Here is a 21,284-nt window from a genome sequence, read left to right as displayed (position 1 = left end):
TTGGCCATTCTAATAGGTGTGTAGTGGTATCTCCTTATGGTTTTAATTTGCCTTTCCCCGATGACATGTGATGGGGAACATCTTTTCATATGCTTATTTGTCACTCGTATATCTTTGTTGAGGTTGGTGAGGCATCTGTTACAGTCTTTGACCCATTTCTTAATTGGGTTGTTTGTTTCGTTATTATAGAATTTTAAGAGTTTTGTATATTTTGGATAGCAGTCTCTTATCAGATATGCCTTCTGCAAATATTTCCTCTTAGTCCCTGGCTGCGTTTTAAATTTTCTTGGCAGTGTTTTTCACAGAACAGAAATTTTAAATTTAATGAAATCCAACTTATCAATTAATTTTTTCATGGTTCATGACTTTGGTGTTGTCTCTAAAAGTCATTGCCAAGCCCTAGGTCATGTAGATTTTCTCCTGTATTATCCTCTAGGGGTTTTATAGTTTTGCATTTTACATTTAGGTCTGTGATTCATTGTGAGTAAATTTTCATGAAAAGTGTAAGGTCTGTATCTAGATTCATTTTTTTTGGCATGTGGATGTCCACTTGTTCCAGCCAGCACCATTTATTGATAAGACTGTCTTTTATTCATTGTATTGCCTTTGCTTCTTTGTCAAAGATTAGTTGATTATATTTATGTGGGTCTATTTGTGGGCTCTCTATTATGCTCCATTGATCTAATTGTATGTTCTTTTATAAATGCTATACTGTTTTGAATATTGTAGCTTTATAATAAGTTTTGAACTCAGATAGTGTCTGTCCTCCAACTTTGTTCTTTTAGAATTGCGTTGACTATTCTGCGTCTTTTGCTTCTCCATAGAAACTTTAGAATCAGCTTCTTATTTTCCACAAGAAAACTTCCTGGGATTTTGATGGGGATTGTAATCTATAGACCAAGTTGGAAGGACTGACGTCTTGACAGTATTGAGTCTTCCTATGCATGAACATGGAATATCTCTCCATTTATTTAGTTCTTTGATTTCTTTTATTAGAATATTTAGTTTTCCTTATATATATAGTATACATATTTTTTTAGATTTATACCTAATTATTTAACAGAGCATTTTAATGATACTATAATGGTGGATACATGTCACTGTAAATTTGTTTATATCCTAGAATGTACAACACCAAGTGTGAACTCTTATGTAGATTAGGGACTCAGGTGACAATGTTGTGTCAATATGGGTTCATCGGCTGTAACAATGTACCAGTGTGGTGGGGTGTGTTGATAATGGAGGAAGCTATGCGTGGGTGAGGGCAGGGAGAATATGGGACATTCCTGTAATTTGTGCTCAGTTTTGCTATGAACCTAAAACTATTCTAAAAAATAAATTCTTTTTTAAAAAAATGTACAAAATATTGTTTTTGCATCAAATAGAGGCAATAAAAAATGATAAAGGGGATATCACCACCGACCCCACAGAAATACAAAATACCATCAGAGAACAAACACCTCTACACAAATAAACTAGAAAACCTAGAAGAAATGGATAAATTCCTGGACACATACAGTCTCTCAAGACTAAACCAGGAAGAAGTTGAATCCCTGAAGACACCAATAGCAGGCTCTGAAATTGAGGCAATAATTAATAGCCTACCAACCAAAAAAGTCCAGGACCAGATGGATTCACAGCTGAATTCTACCAGAGGTACAAGGAGGAGCTGGTACCATTCCTTCTGAAACTATTCCAATCAATAGAAAAAGAGGGAATCCTCCCTAACTCATTATATGAGGCCCACATCATCCTGATACCAAAGCCTGGCAGAGACACAACAAAAAAAGAGAATTTTAGACCAATATCCCTGATGAACATCGATGTAGAAATCCTCAGTAAAATACTAGCAAACTGAATCCAGCAACACATGAAAAAGCTTATCCACCATGATTAAGTGGGCTTCATCACTGGGATGCAAGGCTGGTTCAACATATTTAAATCAATAAATATAATCCAGCATATAAACGGAACCAAAGACAAAAACCACATGATTATCTCAATAGATGCAGAAAAGGCTTTTGACAAAATTCAACAGCCCTTCATGCTAAAATCGCTCAATAAATTTGGTATTGATTGGACATATCTCAAAATAATAAGAGCTATTTATGACAAACTCACAGCCAATATCATTCTGAATGGGCAAAAACTGGAAGCATTCCCTTTGAAAACTGGCACAAGACAGGGATGCCCTCTCTCACCACTCCTATTCAACATAGTGTTGGAAGTTCTGGCCAGGGCAATCAGGCAAGAGAAAGAAATAAAGGGTATTCAATTAGGAAAAGAAGAAGTCAAATTGACCCTCTTTGCAGATGACATGATTGTATATTTAGAAAACCTCATTGTGTCAGCCCAAAATCTCCTTAAGCTGATAAGCAACTTCAGCAAAGTCTCAAGATACAAAATCAATGTGCAAAAATCACAAGCATTCTTATACACCAGTAACAGACAAACAGAGAGCCAAATCATGAATGAACTCCCATTCACAATTGCTTCAGGGAGAATAAAATACCTAGGAATCCAACTTACAAGGGATGTGAAGGACCTCTTCAAGGAGAGCTACCAACCACTGCTTAATGAAATGAAAGAGGACACAAACAAATGGAAGAACATTCCATACTCATGGATAGGAATAATCAATATCATGAAAATGGTCATACTGCCCAAGGTAATTTATAGATTCAATGCCATCCCCATTAAGCTGCCAATGACTTTCTTCACAGAATTGGAAAAAAACTACTTTAAAGTTCATATGGAACCAAAAAAGAGCCCACATTGCCAAGACAATCCTGAGTCAATAGAACAAATCTAGAGGCATCACGCTACCTGACTTCAGACTATACTACAAGGCTACAAACCAAAACAGCGTGGTACTGGTACCAAAACAGAGATATAGACCAATGGAACAGAACAGAGCCCTCAGAAGTAATACCACACATCTACAACCATCTGATCTTTGACAAACCTGACAAAAACAAGAAATGGGGAAAGAATTCCCTATTTAATAAATGGTGCTAGGAAAATTGGCTAGCCATAAGTAGAAAGCTGAAACTGGATCCCTTCCTTACTCCTTAAACAAAAATTGATTCAAGATGGATTAGAGACTTAAATGTTAGACCTAAAACCATAAAAACCCTAGAAGAAAACTTAGGCAATACCATTCAGGACATAGGCGTGGGCAGGTCTTCATGTCTAAAACACCAAAAGCAATGGCAACAAAAGCCAAAATAGATAAATGGAATCTAATTAAACTAAAGAGCTTCTGCACAGCAAAAGAAGCTACCATGAGAGTGAACAGGCAACCTACAGAATGGGAGAAAATTTTTGCAATCTATTATTCTGACAAAGGGCTAATATCTAGAACCTACACAGAACTCAAACAAATTTACAGGAAAAAAACAACCCCATCAAAAAGTGGGCAAAGGATATGATCAGACACTTCTCAAAATAAGACATTTATGCAACCAACAGACATGAAAAAATGCTCATCATCACTGGCCATCAGAGAAATGCAAATCAAAACCACAATGAGATACCATCTCACACCAGTTAGAATGGCAATCACTGAAAAGTCAGGAAACAACAGGTGCTGGAGAGGATGTGGAGAAATAGGAACACTTTGAAATTGTTGGTGGGACCGTAAACTACTTCAACCATTGTGGAAAGCAGTGTGGCGCTTCCTCAAGGATCTAGAACTAGAAATACCATTTGACCCAGCCATCCCATTACTGGGTATACATCCAAAGGATTGTAAGTCATGCTGCTATAAAGACACATGCACATGTATGTTTATTGTGGCACTATTCACAATAGCAAAGATTTGGAATCAACCCAAATGTCTATCAGTGACAGACTGGATTAAGAAATTTGGCACATATATACTTTGGAATACTATGCAGCCATAAAAAGGATGAGTTCGTGTCCTTTGTAGGGACAAGGATACAGCTGAAAACCATCATTCTCAGCAAACTATCGCAAGAACAGAAAACCAAACACTGCATGTTCTCATTCATAGGTGGGAATTGAACAATGAGATCACTTGGACACAGGAAGGGGAACATCACACACCAGGCCCTGTTGTGGGGTGTGGGTAGTGGGGAAGGATAGCATTGGGAGATATACCTAATGTAAATGATGAGTTAATGGGTGCAGCACACCAACATGGCAAATGTTTACATATGTAACAAACCTGCATGTTGTGCACATGTACCCTAGAACATAAAGTATAATAATAAAAATAATTGTTTTTGCATTGTATAGAATATCTACTCTCCAAACATTTTCTTATAAGTCTCACTTAATTTGAATATTAGAGTTTTGCTTAAGTGAGACTATTTTGTAGTTAATGTTGTGGTTTTCAAATACCTTGCTGCTGACTTTTTTGGTCTAAACTTTAAAATGTGAATATAAATTAAATGTGTTTAAGCAGATGTTTTCTTTATGGTTTCCACTAATTTTTTTAAAATTTTATGAGGAATTCATTACATTCCCATCTGCAGCAATTTACTCTTGATACTTATAATTATTTATAGTGCTTAAATTTCTAAATTAAGTACTGATTCAGTTAAAAATCAGGTGAGGTCTCTAATATATGTTTCTTAGATTTTATTAATAAATGCTTTCTTGGGGAATATAAATCTGCCCCTCAGTATCTCATTTAACCCTGCAGTAACTCATATAACTCTATTTGAAGTGTAGGATTTCTACAAAAGAATGAGGCACAATCTAGATAGGTGATACAGAGGCTAGAATAGTGTGAGTAGCAATGTGTCTGTATGATACCTTTACCTGTAAGGCGTGCTGGTTAAAATTGTACTATTTTTCATAGTGGTAATTATACCAGATGGATTATCTTTCTCCTGTGTCCATGGGAGTCTGATAAATGTCTTTTTCTTCTCCCTGAAAATACATGCCTATTTAATTGCTTAAAACAATTCTAGTTTTATTAATAGGCTGATTTCTATAAATATAGTTTAAGAAGAACAAATCAGATTTTGTATCACAAAGCAGGACAACTTTGGTTCAGTTTCAAACTTAGGTGTACTCACAGACATAAATTGAAATGATAACTTGTAGAACCTTTTAACGTTTTCTGGGAGAGTCTGTTCTATTAGTTTCCTGCTGTAGTTACAGTCTGTGTTGCCTGAGGAAAGTTTTGTAAATCAGATCTCTGTCTATCATAGATTTCTCATACAAAGGTCAGTGGTTCTTGTTTGACTGTTCGGTCCAAAGATCCATTCTCTATTATACAATTAGTATAAAACACAGTATTTTCAGTCAGTAGATGTTATTCAAAGCCTTATAATGATGAGAATTTAAAATCTTCGTGTATTGAAGGTAGTTTGAAATAGCGGTTACTATACTTTGGATCCAGCCTGCCTCCATTTGTATCCTGACTTGGCTGTTTATAAGCTGTATGATCATGGGCAGTTGGTTGAACTTTGTCTTAGTGTCTATCTGTTAAGTAGAAATAATGATAATAGTACTTCATGAGGTTGTTGTGAGGATTAGATATGAGTAGTTCAAGTACTCATAACAGTTCTTGGCACACGGTAAGAATTGTATAAACATTTGCTGCTGTTATTTTCAGTGGCACTATCTATGTTTAGACCTGGTGACCTGGGAACCAGAAGTTTCAAATGCCTTTGTTCTATGACTGAGTACACTATTGCTGACCTTTACTGTCAGGTTTCTCTGTCTGGTTTCACGGGCATTAGTTCTTGTCCCTTCTCATGATTAGCATATATACTTAGGTTGTAATTGAAGTCCATAGTAAATCAGTGTTCCCAATGTTTCTATTTTGCATTAGTCAGCTCTTTGGCACTATATTAATTTAATATATTGGGTATGCTTTATGAAAATACATGTGCATTTTAAATATTCATATGCTACATAAAGATAAGAATATGTTTTTCCATAAACCTTTATTTGGTAAATTCATTTTTCTCTGAAAATTATAGCAGTGTATTATTCAGTTTCAGGATATAATGCCAGAGATATGTTTGAACTGAAACATAGAAATTCTTTCCTTTACACTTTTCTCTGCTTTCGTGAGGAACAACTGTGGTATTAAAGAAGCAATTGACGATATTAGAAAAGCAACGTGGAGTCCTGGCCCTGTCGCTAATCAGACATATGAAACTTGGGTAATTCTAGCCCAAAGAAAGACTATATGATATTTCATTTTCTTTAAGCTTAAAGATTCAATATATCATAAATAACTTTAATAAGATTCTCCTTACTTGGCTTATTGAATTGTTCTCATTTCTTTGTAGTACTTTATATTGCAAACCAAACTTCTAAAATATGTAGTTTATTTTCCTTTAATTTGTATATTCTCAAAATGTTCTAGGTAAATAGTTTATTATGATAGCACTCTCTTCAGAGGTATGTAAAAATGTCATCCAGAATAACATTTAGAGTCTTTGCCATGTCGTAGAAGGCTCTCCGTCATTGATCATTGATTCTGCTTCTCTATCTGACCTCATCTGCCATTCTCCCACTTTCTCCAGTCTAATCTCACTGACCTCCCCATTGCTCTGTGAAGATGCCAAGCATATTCCCACCTGGGACTTCTGAATGCCTTGTTCAATTTACCTGGAATGCTCTTCTTCCCAAATCCACGAGTTTGCGCTCTCCCTTCAGTTAGGTTTTAGTACATATGTCACCACGTTAGAGTTTTTCTGTAATCCTCCTAAAATAGCCCACCACCCCTATCACTCCCTACTTTGGTTTCTTTATAGATCTCATCTCTGACAATGTTTATTTTACTTGTTTATTGTTTGCTTTTTCCACTAAACGTAAGCTCCATAAAACGGGGACTTTGTTCTGTTTAGTGCTGTGTCCCTGTTGCATCATAGGGATTTCAGTTGCATATAGCAGGCACTCAAAATTTTTGCTGAATTAAGCAAATAAATTGTTATAATATTTTCAGTTGCATAATTACCTTATGGACTTTAGAGCACTTAGAGACTTTATGAAAGCACTTTAAAGCACTTAAACCTTTAGATATATCTTGAAAGTGGATCTGAATTATAGTCCAGTTGTAGTATTCCGTTAGCCACCAGGATAGAAGAAATCTCAATACGTAAGAATATAAAAAAGATAGAACTGATCTGATCTAAAAATAAAGAATGCTTGATCTATGAGAGAAAATACTTACAGATCATCTAGCATAGAGTTCTTATTTTAAAGATTAGAAAACTGAGACATGGTTATATTAGTAGATGTGCCAGAGGTCACATGGCTTGTTGGTGGCAGAGCCCTAATTTTGTGTCTGTAATATACATGTTATGATTTTATTCAATTTACATATGAATGTGTTAAATTTTCTAGTAAATTTGTTTTATTCTATTTACTTGCAACTTTGCTATCGTCTCTAAAAGACTATGCCATAATAGTATTTTCTCATTCTTTTTAAGTTATACAGCTCTTGCATGCTACTAGGTGAATATGGGGGATCATCTTTGGGATGCTTCCGTCTTCTTTGGAAATCTCCATTTAGGTGTCTTATGGTTAACAGAATAAATATTTGCTAAAGCCGATGCCTTATAATTCTACTTAAACCTGACACTTTGCTATATTACCTTTAATAATGCATTCTGGTTGCTTAGTTCCAGAACTGTGGTTGGGGAGGTGTTGTCATGTATTTTGTCCTCTCCTTGTCACCTATACCCCACATCCAGAAAGTTGCCAAGTCCTGTAGAGCTTGCTTCTCTCCTGGTAGATCTTGATTAGCAGGCATAACCCTCTGCCAGATGCTGTCCATTGCAGAAATTTTGTGACTCTGCATATAATTACAGAAACCATCCTCTAAGAAATCAGTCAAATTCATCAGATAATGTTGAATTTTGTTAGCGAATAACTAATAAAACTTCATTTAAGGATGACCAGTAAGGAGGCAGGGAAAGTATTTACGTGGCATTTAGTAGAGTGCTTTGGACTCTGGGTATCCCCAGTGAAATAAATTGCCCAGTGATAAAAATGCCCAGTGAAATAAAGTGAGGTATTATATTTAATTCCTCACTTTAAGAATGTGTTTTTCCTCTTGCTACAGTTTTTATTTGCTCAGTAACAATAAAAGCTTTTTTGTTGTTTTTAAGGCTTTGAATGAACTGTTTAAAAAGTCATCTGTGTGCGGATTGAGAAATTGAATAATTAGCTGCTTTCAAAGCTGCATAAGCTTTTTTAGCCCATCAGGTTAAAAAGGGGGTGGAAAGAGTTAATACAATTTTAAAGAGGCCTAATTTACAACTAAGGAGTACCTGAGAGCTCTTGGAGAATTTGACACAATGAGTTAGATCAACCCCATTTTCATTTCCCTCTAGCTGCAGTTTGTAACATAAATAAATCCATGGTCTGTAATTGTTAAATGGAAGTATTTGAATGCCTCCTAGTGGCATATTGTAGGCTCTAATTAAGGAATTTAAAAAGTAATATTTATTGAAGGAATACTATGATAACCTATTAAAGCTTGTAAGTACAAGGTAGTAAAATCCTTTAATGATAACATCCCAAGTGAAATCAAAATACATTATTTGCCATATAAAACTGATTAAAAACGTGACTGGAAAAAATATAACACATATGGCAAAGATGAATATACTTTGAATAAAAATTTTTAGTTTGGGTTCAGATCAAATTACTTTAATTGACTTTTTATGTAATGGAACTACTTTGCGCTTAAACATAGACAAATGTGGCTATTAATAGGATTTGGATTGCTTTGTGTACATTCATTTTTTAAAATTAATTGTGGATTATTATGTAGTTTCTTTAAATATCTTTGTATAATAATAGAGAAAATGGTTTACAGAAAGTCTGGTTCATTTTCAGATTTTTAAAAAATTCTGATCTTCAAGTTGAATAAAATAATTTAATTGGTAACCTTGAAATACAGACTATAGCAAAACTTTAAAATGATTAAGAATGCTGATTTAATTATTGCTTTATGCATAAAAATGACTTTACATTTATGGAAATATAATTTAAAATGGAAAGAAAGTCATATTGAAAGAATTCTGATGAGGGTCAGAAGATGGAAGAAAAGGTGATATCCTTTTGTTAAGCACTAAAAAATGTTTAATTAACTGCTTACCAAAACAAAACAATTAAAATGGCAATTACCTTTAAAATAGCAACAATGTAATTACAGCTGTTGTGATATAAAGCTAGGAAACAAAATGTTAATCTGGAATGAACAGTTTAAATATGAAATTATGATATACTTGGCTTCCTGTAGTACAGCTGTCAAGCTTGGGCAGTTCGCTGGTCAATAGTGACATTCTATGTGTCAGTGAACAGAGTCTCTTGATACCATAACCCGCAGTTCACACATTACTGAAGCTCCAACTGTCGAACATTCAAGTCCCCTGATATTTTTGCAGCTTCCAGACTCTCCTGACTGGCTCATGTTTCATTCTTTGGCAATTTGCCCTAATGATATCCCTCAGGAGCTTTCAGCCTCTCTTCCTTTCCATATTTAATCATGTTATATTAATCTGAGTGATACACAAACTATGCTGTATAAATTGTAATTTCCTGCAATTTTTCTAAGATGCACACCTAATTTTTCAGTTTTACTTATGTTCTAAGTTTTTAATCCCAAGCTCTGTATTTTCAGATGATTATAACTACATGATTCCCAAGAAGCTACTTTTGCTCTTTATATATGTTTCAGAGGGGCCTCTGAGACATAAGACTTTTTACATGTAGAATTGGTAAAGACAATGTGATTTATGTCATTATGTAAATTGTTCTGTGATTACTGTTCATTGTTGATACATTGAACATTGCTTTTTGTTTGGAAGGTCAGCAGCTACTTATTTTTGTTATCCTTTTACAAATTTTAGTTAACTGCCTGTATCCATGGATCAGCTGCTCTCCTATACCCAATGTATTGGCAACACATATACATCCCAGTGCTTCCTCCACACCTGCTGGACTACTGCTGGTAAGCTGGCTTTTGCCAGACTCCTTTAAATTTAGGTTTCATGATTAGATATCTGTTTATTTGTGAATTAGATAAACTTGGTGGTATATTTAAAAGAAATCACAGAAACTTACATTTTAATAAATAGTAAAGATGGCTTTTATGAAGGACAAAATAATTCTGTTCAAAGGTAGCACAAATTTATACTTAGCAAACATAAAGTTCTTTAGATTTTGTGAATTTCTTCTGCAGTCATTTAGATAATGCAAAATAGGAAAAAATAACAGTCTTAAGTTGTGTTTAGGAAAACTGTATAGAAGTTATGGTGTCAGTTAGAGAACTCAATATCCCAGGTGTCGGAATTTGTCTGGCAAATCTGCCAGAAACCACATTGTCTCTGTCAGGGCATACTCTCGTTACCTTTACTTCAGAACACACTACTCTACCCCTCTTTTTTTGATATTAGCCCACCAAATACCAAGTACTGACAAAGGGGTTGTCTCTACTACAAGAATTCTTGTTTTTTGTTTAAGTCAAAGTCTCAGCCTTGAACCACCATGAACAGCAATGTTGAAAAGTACTGGGAGTAATTCTGAAAAGTTTCCTGGCATTAGACACAATTCCTAAGGGATCCCACCCAATAACCAGGCCTCTAGAACCTCCTTGTTCTCTTCGCCTGGAAGAATCTGCATACTTATCATGAGTCTAAATAAGGATTAGACTTCTAAATAGCAGCTTCTGGGCCTTCTTCAAAACTAGGGGGGGAAATGTTATCTTTATTGCATAATCATCTTCTGCAGGTGTAGCCTAATTCTTAAGAAATGTGATGGGATGTTTTCTCTAAACCATTGTGCACACACATAGAAGGAAACAATTTTGACCTTAATGTGTTTTCTTATTTCACAGCTAATGTTACTAAAACATAGCACTTTTAGAATCAATGCATTCATTTAACTTTCTTATTTCATAAAAGGCAGAAAGTATTAAGGATTAAAAATGATTTAAGTTCATACATAGAGGGTTTCTATTAACTTTTTATGACTAACTCTCTTCAGAGCAAGTGATTGTAGTGACAACACATGTACTTGGCCACATATTGATTATATTAATATATTGTTGTGTTTCCACAGCATGGTAATATTATTAGAATTGATAATGCTGTGAAGTAGGTGCCCAGTGACCTACCATTACTATTATGCTGTTTGAGAACTAGAAAGGAGAAACTGTTTGGCAGGAAACTATAGGAATGTAGTTTATATTGTTAAGCGTTATACACACAAGTCTAAGAATAAAGCTAAATCTATAAATAAGCCCTTTGTTATTCATTTTAGAGTTTTTCTTTAACCAACATACCTGTAGTATTTTAGCATTCCTTAAAGGGAGGGTCTCTCATTTATTTATGTTGACATATGCAGTAGATCTTTGTATATACTGTTCAGTAATTAAACTTTACTTATTTAAAAATACATGTTACAGCAGTATTTGGAAATATATTGATATATGATTTTATATAATGTATCTTTAGAATTACATTTTATATATGATGTTAGTGCCATCTTAATTTTTATATTAAAATGTTCTAACCTCTTAAGAGATAACACACCTTTAATTAAGTTCAATTATCTGTAATGAATTACACATTTAAGATTTTCTAAAATGTTATTTAGAAATTATTCTATGACACAGGCAGTTCTGTACTAATTTTTTCCAGAGCTTTTCTGATAGTTTCTACCCGTCATTAAATTCAGTGAAGGAAACTTGTTTCATATTTCAGTCCCTGGAATTTTCTTTCTAGTTTCTAATGTCTGAAATAGCCTTTGGGTTGAGTTCTAACAGCTTCCATGCCAAAAACTCCCTGGTTCAAAGAGTGAATCAGTGATATTCAAACAAGAAGTTACCTGAAACTTCCTGAACCTTAAGGTCACAATGATAGGCTCAGCTTCTATCATAGGAACTGAGTAGTGTAATATAATATATTTTTTTAAAGAATAGCCATCAGAAAACTTGGTAAACTAAACTGTTTCCTAAGGTAAACGGTTTTCTTCCATTTCCATCCTTGAGGTTAAAATCATACTGATCTACATGTAAAAGGGAAAAAAATTACAGATCATCCCTTCAGTGTCACAGTATTTGATTAAATAATTTTTATGAATATTCCAGTTCAAAAATAGTATCATGAAGATTTGATAGGAAAAGATATATATTTGCTAACTCTTTGGCATGATTGGAACTTTCTGATTCCTGAGGTAATCCTACCTCCATAAAGTATTTCTGTTTTTGCAGCTGGTAGCTCTGCTGTGGGTTGGACTGTGGAGAGCCATAATGCCATCTTGTGACCATAGATGAATATCGCATCTTGGTCCACCAATAAAGCCTTGTTACTTTGTTGATTCATCCATTCATTTGTTCATTAAACATTTAGTGACCATCTAAATATTTTGCCAAGCTGTGAATATGTAATGTAATGAATAAGATTTAGTTTCTGCCCTTGCAGGGTTCACAGATAGCAAGAAATACACACATACTTAGATGTGCACACATGCACACACATAGCACAGTACTGCAACATTATAAGTATTACAGGATAGGCATACAAAGGACCATGGATGGCAACACATGAAAAGAAGTGGCGTACACTCCCTGGTAGCTTAAAGAAGGTGCCTGGGAGGAAATGACACCATCTGCATTTTTCCCTAATCAGCCAATATAAGAATACTTTAATATGGCAAGTCTGTGATGTTGCAAGGCACTCTTAACCTATCTGAATCCATAAACACATGACAGATAATGTGACTTTAGTGCTAGTAAAATTATTATTATCTATTATTTGTTCATGAATGATTGAGTCACTATTTAGGCTATATGACTCTTCTTTTTATGAAAGGAGCAGGTTTAGCTTCTGAGAGAATAGGTTTTTTAAAAAAACAAATGGGAAAATTGTATACTTCAGACTACCCCAGTAGACTGCTGTTATGGTCTATGTCATTGGTGGTCTCTTTGTAAGAAAACCTAAAAAAAAAAAAAAAAAAAAAAAAAAAAAAAAAAAAAAAAAAGCTATTCTTAAATACAGATAATTGCTACCAAAAAGAAGCAGCAATCATATGGAGGTTTCTGTATCCCATCTTTGCAAAATGACTACATTGAAAGAAAGATCTAGGACAGTTTTGCACACAGAGGACAAAACGTCTGTGTTGCCAAGAATTTCTTCTTGACTTGATAATGCTCTAATCGAATTAGGAAATTTAAGCTAGGGTTGCAAACTTACATTTCATGAGATTTGGGTAATTTCATATTAGGATTACACAATCCAGTTTTTGTGAGAAAGAAACAACTATTCACTCTATATTCTGCAAACTGTAATTATTTTAAGAAATTAGTCTCTAGGTTAATAATATTTACAGTTCTCACATCCGTGTTTTGGAGTTTATGAGAAATTGGTGAGAAGAGAACATGTGGATGTAACAAGTGATCCCATTTTAAATGTAATCAAGTTATTATATGATTACATTTTGCATACAAGCTTTTTAATTGATATTTTTATGCCAGCTTAATAATTTTTATAAATGTGTTTTTTATACTTCAAAAGATAAGTATGTCTTCCATAAAGTTTAAAAAAATGTTTTCCTAGATGTATTTGCTGGCACTTCAGTAGGTTATTTAGCAGTCTGCTTCTGATTTTATGAAACTCTGACCCACCCATTTATCCCACCAACATTTGTAAAATGGACTTAGTAACTATTGTTTTTTAGAAGGCTTAACTATTTTAAAACTCTTTCATTAAAATGTACTTTGAAATTCAGACTGCATGGGCTTTTTCTGTACTATAAATCTTGTGAGTAGGATAAGCTAACCTGAGGTGAACTGGAAGTTTACGCAGTGACTTTAATAATTTTATGGTATTTTGGATATAGGCAGGGATTGAGATATTTAAGATCATGGGAGTTGCCTAACTTCATTTTGTTAAAGTTATCAAAACCTTGTTGTGGAAGCCTAGATTTGCTAGTGATATGCACTTTAGTCTTCTCTGGAGCCCCGGAAGGAATTCAGGGATGGGAACTTGAACTAGGGAAGTAGTGGAACAGTCCACATTTGTTCCTCCTGTTTCCTTTTGAAGGTAGAAAATCTCTTAGGTCTTAAGGATATCAAGGCCTATAAAAAGTTCTCAACTTTCAGCCTAGTGAAGTATCCAGAATATCAGATCAATTCCAGATGGTCTCTTGCATTCAAATTAAAAAAATAAATAGGAAGGAACAAAGCTACAAAGGGCAAAGACAACTGGGAATTAGAATCTAGTGCAATAAGAAGTAATGAACTAGAATGTACAGGCTAATGAGGAGTAAAATAAGAACTTTAACACTTACTTTGTAAATTCTGGATATATGGATTAGTGGTTAGCCATCTTTAAATAAATTTGGAACTTTTTAAGATTACTGTGAAATCTCTGGGTCTGTCAGGGTGCCTGTGTAATCTGTTGCTGTAGCAAAGTGAACACACAGAAATTTGGACATCTCTGTTCTGATAATGACAATGATGTTTAGAAAATTATGCAAATCCTTTGAGAAACAGGATTATCTGTTTGCATTAACAGAAAAGGTGTGTGATAATAGAGCACAAAGATGCCTGTAAAAGAATTACCAAAAACGTTTTATTTTAAAATAGCTATTTTTTCATATATCCACTATTGCCTTCGTAGATATCTGTCAATTCTCATGTTTTTCTGTTAGATAATATTTTAGGTTTGAAATGTCAAGTTGAATAATTTTCTTCTTGTATTTCATGAGAAGTATTTCTGAAATAACCAGCAATTCTTATTTTATGTATTAAAAATTTAGTATCTATATTTTTTGCAAGAGTATAAAACCCATAGGGAATATATTCTGTTTATATTGTCTATTATGTTCCCAAGTGTCTATCCTAAGGCCTGGCACCTGCTTTGCTCTAAATATCATGTGTCGAATTAATTAATTCAAGATTATTCTCACACTTAAGTATTTTTAAATTTATTAAAATTATTTCATTATTAAAAGTGAAAGTTGGATAAATCTGAATTTATACAATTAAGTAAATAAAAGACAATGTATACGAGGGGAAAGATAGCACAGTAGGTGAGGAAATTGTTTCCTTTTGTACATCCACTCCCAGAACAGTGCCTGACAAACAATAAGTCTTGATAAATATTTGCAGACTGACCCTGTGACCCTAATATTTGGTGACATAGGAGGTATGTATCAATGAAGATATATATTAAGAATATCATAGAAATAAGAATTTAATTGAATAGGAAAAGATGTGCAAAAGGGATGTAAATAAGTTTGATGATTAGGATATATTTGCTATGAGGTATATGGAAAAGATTCAATTCAGACTATGGCCTAGACCTTGATATTCTTCTTAAGTTAAAAACAAACCAACAAACAAACTTTTTAGACATTATAACTCTTGATTAAATTATAAATGACTTTATGATGTTTATAAAAAGCAACCTTAAGTTTAAATATATTAATGGCCTCTAAGATTAAATTTGAGCTTTATATATTGAATAATTTTGAATATCCATAATGTGTTATGCTGGAACTGAGCATTTAGTACATTTAATTTTTAATCATTTTGAATTACTTATACTGTTGTTTCAGTTTTAATGAACTATATGAATCTATGCATATATATATTTTTAATTTAGTGCCCCAATGCCATACCTGATTGGAATACACTCCAGCCTCATAGAGGTGAGTATCTTTCAGACATGAGATAGTGATAAAATTAACTCATAAAATAATAGTTAAAACAGTTTTGTTTTGAAGGAATATCAATGGAATAGGACAAAGAAGTGACTCGTTTCATATTTAGAGTATGCTTATCATTTTTAAAAAGAACATTGAAATAATTTCATTTAAATTAACATACGAAATGACCATTTTTTTATGGCATGAAATCCATAAAAATAGGTTATATTTGGTAGAAATCATATAAGTTTTAAATACTAAAACTTCAGTCCTTGATCAATTGCCTTTTTTTATGGCAACTTGAGATCATTTATATCTCTTTTTCAGACCTATATTTTGAAAGTCAAAATTTATGTACTTATGAGTCATGAAGTAAAATTTTTTATTTTGCAGACTTCATTATGTTCCCATTTATCAGTATATATATTTTAAATGTGGTTTTAATATACTAATCATTAAGAATACTTTAGACTATAGCCTTAAGTTTTAATTTTCAGTTCTGTTTGGGAATATAAAATTTAGTATTTTTTTTCCACCATTACCGCATCATTTTAAAATATTTTTGTCATTTAAGTTATTCCTATAGTGAAAGACCTTGAACTATTAACACCAGGAACTTGAAATTAGTGAGATTCCCAGGAAGGTCTTGGTATGGGGTCAGCATCTTAACAAAATAAGCAAAAGGCTTGAATTAAAACAAAGGATTGGGTCAATTGAGTGGTGTCATTATGCTGGATGCTATCAGTTTTATTCAGATAAATTTATCTTTTTTGGCTGGTTGTACAGATTGTACTTTAACCCAGTTTCTAATGAGCAACCTAAATGAGTTAGCTTTGGTTTTCCTCTTAGTTGCCATCACTGTATACACTCCATCAGTCCTTGCTTTGGTCAAAGATGAGTCTGTTGATATATTTTAAAACTCCTGAGGATCATATTGGGAGAGAGTCATGCCCCTTTAGGAGGCGCAGGTTGTGGATTCCGACCTGTACTCTAGCTTTGGGCATTTTTGCTTATCACAAAATGCTAGGGCAACATTTTTTATTTGTTTCACCAATAACAAAAAAATATTTAAATGAATATCTTGAGTAGGTTTGTTTGTAATATTGAAGTCTGAGTTGCATAACTTTATGACTCCTTATTTTTTATTCATTTCTAGAAAACTTATTCTTACATGCCAAGGTAGTTTCAGTGAAAGGATAAATTGCATAAAATGAAATATGAATGAGTAGGTACTTAATTTGTTACAAGATTATATGACTAGCATTTAGTTTATCAGTAATTTGACTTTATTTAAAATCTAACCTTGGTTGGATTGTTTTCTAAAAAGGGTCGTCAAATTTGATTTTTATATTAGTGTACTTGTCGCTTCTTAATGAATGTAATAGGATACATAATTTTTATAACATGTTTATTTATTATAGAGATGAAAAATATTTAAAGTTGTTGGTTACCTGTTGATGTTACAGGTTTTTTTGCATAATGATTCTACATCAAGTTTTAAAACAAATGATTCAGCTTTTCCAAAATACTGTAGAAAAGGGTATATATTTTAAACATTCAATTAAATTTATCACATATTCTTGGATACCTATAAAGAAAACCAATACTGTTTTTAAGTAGCAAATTTAAGAATTGTTTTCTCCTTAAAAAGTGTTGTCTTAGAGAATAATCCATTCTAACTTTAAATTGACTCGTATTATTAAATGAGAATATTTGAAGCCATGATTAGACTGGTTGAAATCTCTGTATTTTTCATACTCTGGACTTATCTAAGTGTCTTAATAGTCAGCCTTATTTTATTTAATTGGTTTATTAGTGAATGAGAAGCTATACTGGGCACTTCAGGAATGCTTTTAAAACAATTGGATACCATTCAACAACTTTCTTGTTAATCTATTACAAGATGATGTCAATCGCGCAAATTTCATTCTTGTTATGGCACTATTAGGAAGATTTTTTTCACTAAAATTTCTACCTTTTATGCTTTTTAGTTTTTACCAAAATGGTCTTGTAATTAAAATATTGATACAGCTATTTACATATTTAATATGTAAGACTGAACTGAGTAAATATTTGCTTCTTGCTTGGCAATTGCAACCAATTTTTCTTTAAGGAATAATTAAAATATTTTCTTATTCCCTTTCTCTTGGTCAAGAGAGTTTCAACACATTTTATTGTTTTTTTAGGTTGGTGCAAAATTAATTGCGGTTTTGCTGTTTGTTTAAATGGCAAAAACTGCAGTTAATTTTGCACCAACCTAATGTAACAACTTCTAAATGTATTTGTTCAAAGACATGAAATTAACATCCCTTAACATCTTTCTTTCAATTGTTTTAATGAAATTATGAGTAAAGGATGGCCAGAATCTTTTTAAAATACAAATTTCCTTCTAAAATAAAGGCTAAAGACACTTTGTTCTGCCTGAAAACTAGACTTTGGGGATGAACTCAAGGCAGACTAAGGCCTGCAGGTCATAAGGAATAAATTAGTAGAGGCTACAAATTTGAGGAATATCTTATTGTTTTAATGTACAACAGATTCTAAATAAAATGTTGACCCAGTTTATAAAATCATGTGATTGCTGCCACTGTGTCATTTCTTTGTATTAATGTGCATAAGTATATTTGTAGCCATATTGTATGGAAAAGTTAAACATAGAGGGTGTGAGAAAGACTTCACTTCATACAGTTGTGCTTAATAAGCATTTCAGTCTATGTTTTCTTATTTTTGAAGAAAAAGACAATTTTTAAAATTTTCTTAATTTTGTATCTCATAACTTTATGAGATGTAACAGTGAGACACAGAAAGAGGTACCGTTTTATATACCACATGACTTCCCATGCCTATTTAGAAAAAAAAATAGTTGAAGTCTAATTTGGAGAGAAAAAATAGATAAAATATTGATACTAATCCAAATTAAAATAAATTTGTTACTCTCTATTTTTTCCTTTTTTGCTAATGTATTGATAGAATTATTTTCATGTCAGGGAATCTCAGTTTATTAATTTGAAATGAATTTATTTTTCTATTCTTTTTTGAGTGGTCCCTTAAATAAAATTTAATATTTAGCAATTACCAGGTTTTTAAAACTAAGAGCAGTTTTGAAAAAAGTGTACATATCATAGTAGTACCAATTTCCTTGTTCTGAGTTTAGTGATAATGTCCTCACAAAACACTTTGTGGGCACATAACCTTATCTTAGGCTATTTACAAACTAAGTCATTTTATCCCTTAACAAATATATCAGGTTTATTGGATTATCTTTATAGTTTCTGTCATAAAATGAGAACTTAAAGTTGAAGAGGAAAATCAAAATTATGACATGTTTTTCACACAAATGTGATTAATATAATTTATATTTTTACTTATAAAATAGGTTATTGTAGTCATACTATAGTTACTTTATAGGTAACTACACATATATGTACTTAAAGCTTTTTACATATTTGTAAACATGTGAAAAGAAAAGGAAATGAGTGTATTTGTAAATATTTTTGAAGTAGTATCAATAGTATCACTGTAGGTGATTCTCTGCTAATATCTTAGAAGTGGCCATCTTTTAAGTCTTTATAATAAAGAAGACAGATTTTTAGAATCATCTGTCCTCATTGTAGACATTAAGCCTTTCTTAACATGTGGAAATTCTCTGCTTTAGACTACCATTGCTTTAGAAAGTTTAACATTCTCGTATGCAGAGATTTGAAATTGTAAATGGATCAGAGAAATTTTAATTATGATCAATGTAAAATAACCAGTTTGGCTAATTTAAAATATAAGGTAATAAGGTTTTAAGTGATAATTTTCAAAAATGACTATTATTGTAGACCACCACTTTAAAAATACTACACTAAAATTATTAACCTATTGCTAGTTGACTTATACAATTATAAAATTCAGAGTTCATGAATATATTTAATTAATGAGCACTTATCACTAAAGAATAATACTATTTGTTACAAATTAAATAAGACTAATAAAATTATATGAATTGTTTAAGTATACCTATTAGTTTAAGTAGGAAAAATGAACTATAAGTATTTTAAGGATGAAAAATATGATAAAATTCTTATTTACTATTATTTGTAGACATATTGAGATAATTTGACTATTTTGATTAAACTTTCAAACAAATGAGACAAGTCAAGATAGTCTGATAGGCTATTAAATTTGATACCTTCTATTGAAATTCATGTGAGAAATATTACTAACAATAAATTCCATATTACTATCCTGTTATTTTCTCTTATTCAGCTTTCAGTCCTCATCATCAACATATACGTTTTGGTATGGAATATAGATAAAAAATTTAAATTACAGTTTAATGCTGTAGTCATAGTTATTGGTTTATGTTATCCTTGCAATATGATTTATGCTAAACATAGGTATAGAGCTGGCCACAAATTCTTGTATCATGGGACTGAAATTAAGTGGAAAAATTTTAAAGTATATAATTTGTTTATGGTTTGATGTAACTGTGCCTATTTTATAAGAAGTTTTGTTGTTGTTATGTTTAATATAAGATGAGCAAATATTCAATTTTAAGCATTTTTACTAAATCTTTTCGTATAGGTTGTAGTCAGACTTTCTCAGGAGGCAAAGTTGTTTCTATCCTTTTATAATATAGAATTTTCCTTTTTTCTTTTCCCAAGCCTAATGCGTTAAGATAATATTTTCTGTTTCCAAGCGCATCATAACTTTGTAAAGTAAATATACTAAGATTTGTATTCATAATTGTGTTTTTTTAATAGAGAGTGAAAAATAAATCATTGGAAGATGTTGTTATGTTAAATGTTGATACAAACACATTAGAATCACCATTTAGTGACTTGAACAACCTACCAAGTGATGTGGTAAGTATGAAGGCTATTCAGTGGTGAACATATATGTTTTCTCCTGGACCTCTGAATTACAAAGTTATTTTTCCCACTTTTAATATCTGAAATAAAAGGGTTGGGTATTTGCATGGGGTGTTAGAGAAATCAATGTTGATTCCATATTTAATATTTTTACCTTTTAGCAGTTGAGATTTTGAATGGAACATCATATTCCTTATTGTAAAAGTAGGATCATAATTAAAAAGCTGAATGCATTCATTAGGCAGAGTTTCTTTAAACCTAAGTCTCTTCATCTCATCTTAATCATTATATTACAAAGTAGGCATTTCTGTCTGCCTAGTGGCATGTCTTGCAAAAGAATGAGAGAGTTTTTGAAGGCAAGAAGAAGAAGGGGGCCAATTATCGGCTTTTGCTTCCCTGCCACCTGCCAGCGCTTTTCCTTTTAATTAATGATCTGATGTTACTGGTCAATATAATAAGAAATGCTTGTACAGTTGGGGTCAGAAAATTCTGGCTTTGATCTCCCTCAACTTTCTGAAACATTTATTTGTTTTCTCTAAATTATTTCAGTTTTATTTTAATCTTTTCTATCCTGCTGAGGGCCGCAAGAATGAAAACCTACACTGTTTGTCATTTGCTTTGGCAGAGCAAAGACTGCTTACTTAGAATTCTATTTGTAAATTAAACTGCAAACCCAGTTTGTCATAAAAGACATCTGATCCTTTTGAAATGACGAAAACTGTCTTTTGTCTGTAAAGGCTGATAAATTAAGTGCCAGTTCTCTTCTGGTCTTTG

The 21,284-nt window shown here is 32.4% G+C and overlaps 1 protein-coding gene across 12 annotated transcripts in view; it reads left to right on the top strand.

Moving 5' to 3' along the window:
* The window catches only part of LOC105484665 (DENN domain containing 1B), a 321,512-nt gene that overhangs the window by 148,843 nt on the left and 151,385 nt on the right, over window positions 1–21,284 (top strand). For all 12 annotated transcript variants that reach the window (XR_011612370.1, XR_011612369.1, XR_989127.3 and 9 more), the window contains 3 exons: window positions 9,852–9,952; window positions 15,612–15,657; window positions 20,403–20,504. Coding sequence is in view for 9 of the 12 variants with exons in the window: in XM_011746499.3 (XP_011744801.2) it covers window positions 9,852–9,952; window positions 15,612–15,657; window positions 20,403–20,504 (249 nt within the window). In the remaining 3 variants the exon portion in view is untranslated. The remainder of the gene's footprint in view (window positions 1–9,851; window positions 9,953–15,611; window positions 15,658–20,402; window positions 20,505–21,284) is intronic.

Source organism: Macaca nemestrina, chromosome 1 (genome assembly GCF_043159975.1).
Source record: "Macaca nemestrina isolate mMacNem1 chromosome 1, mMacNem.hap1, whole genome shotgun sequence".
NCBI lineage: Eukaryota > Metazoa > Chordata > Mammalia > Primates > Cercopithecidae > Macaca > Macaca nemestrina.
The sequence above is the reverse complement of the archived record's forward strand: the minus strand, read 5'-3'. Positions and strand labels throughout refer to the sequence as shown.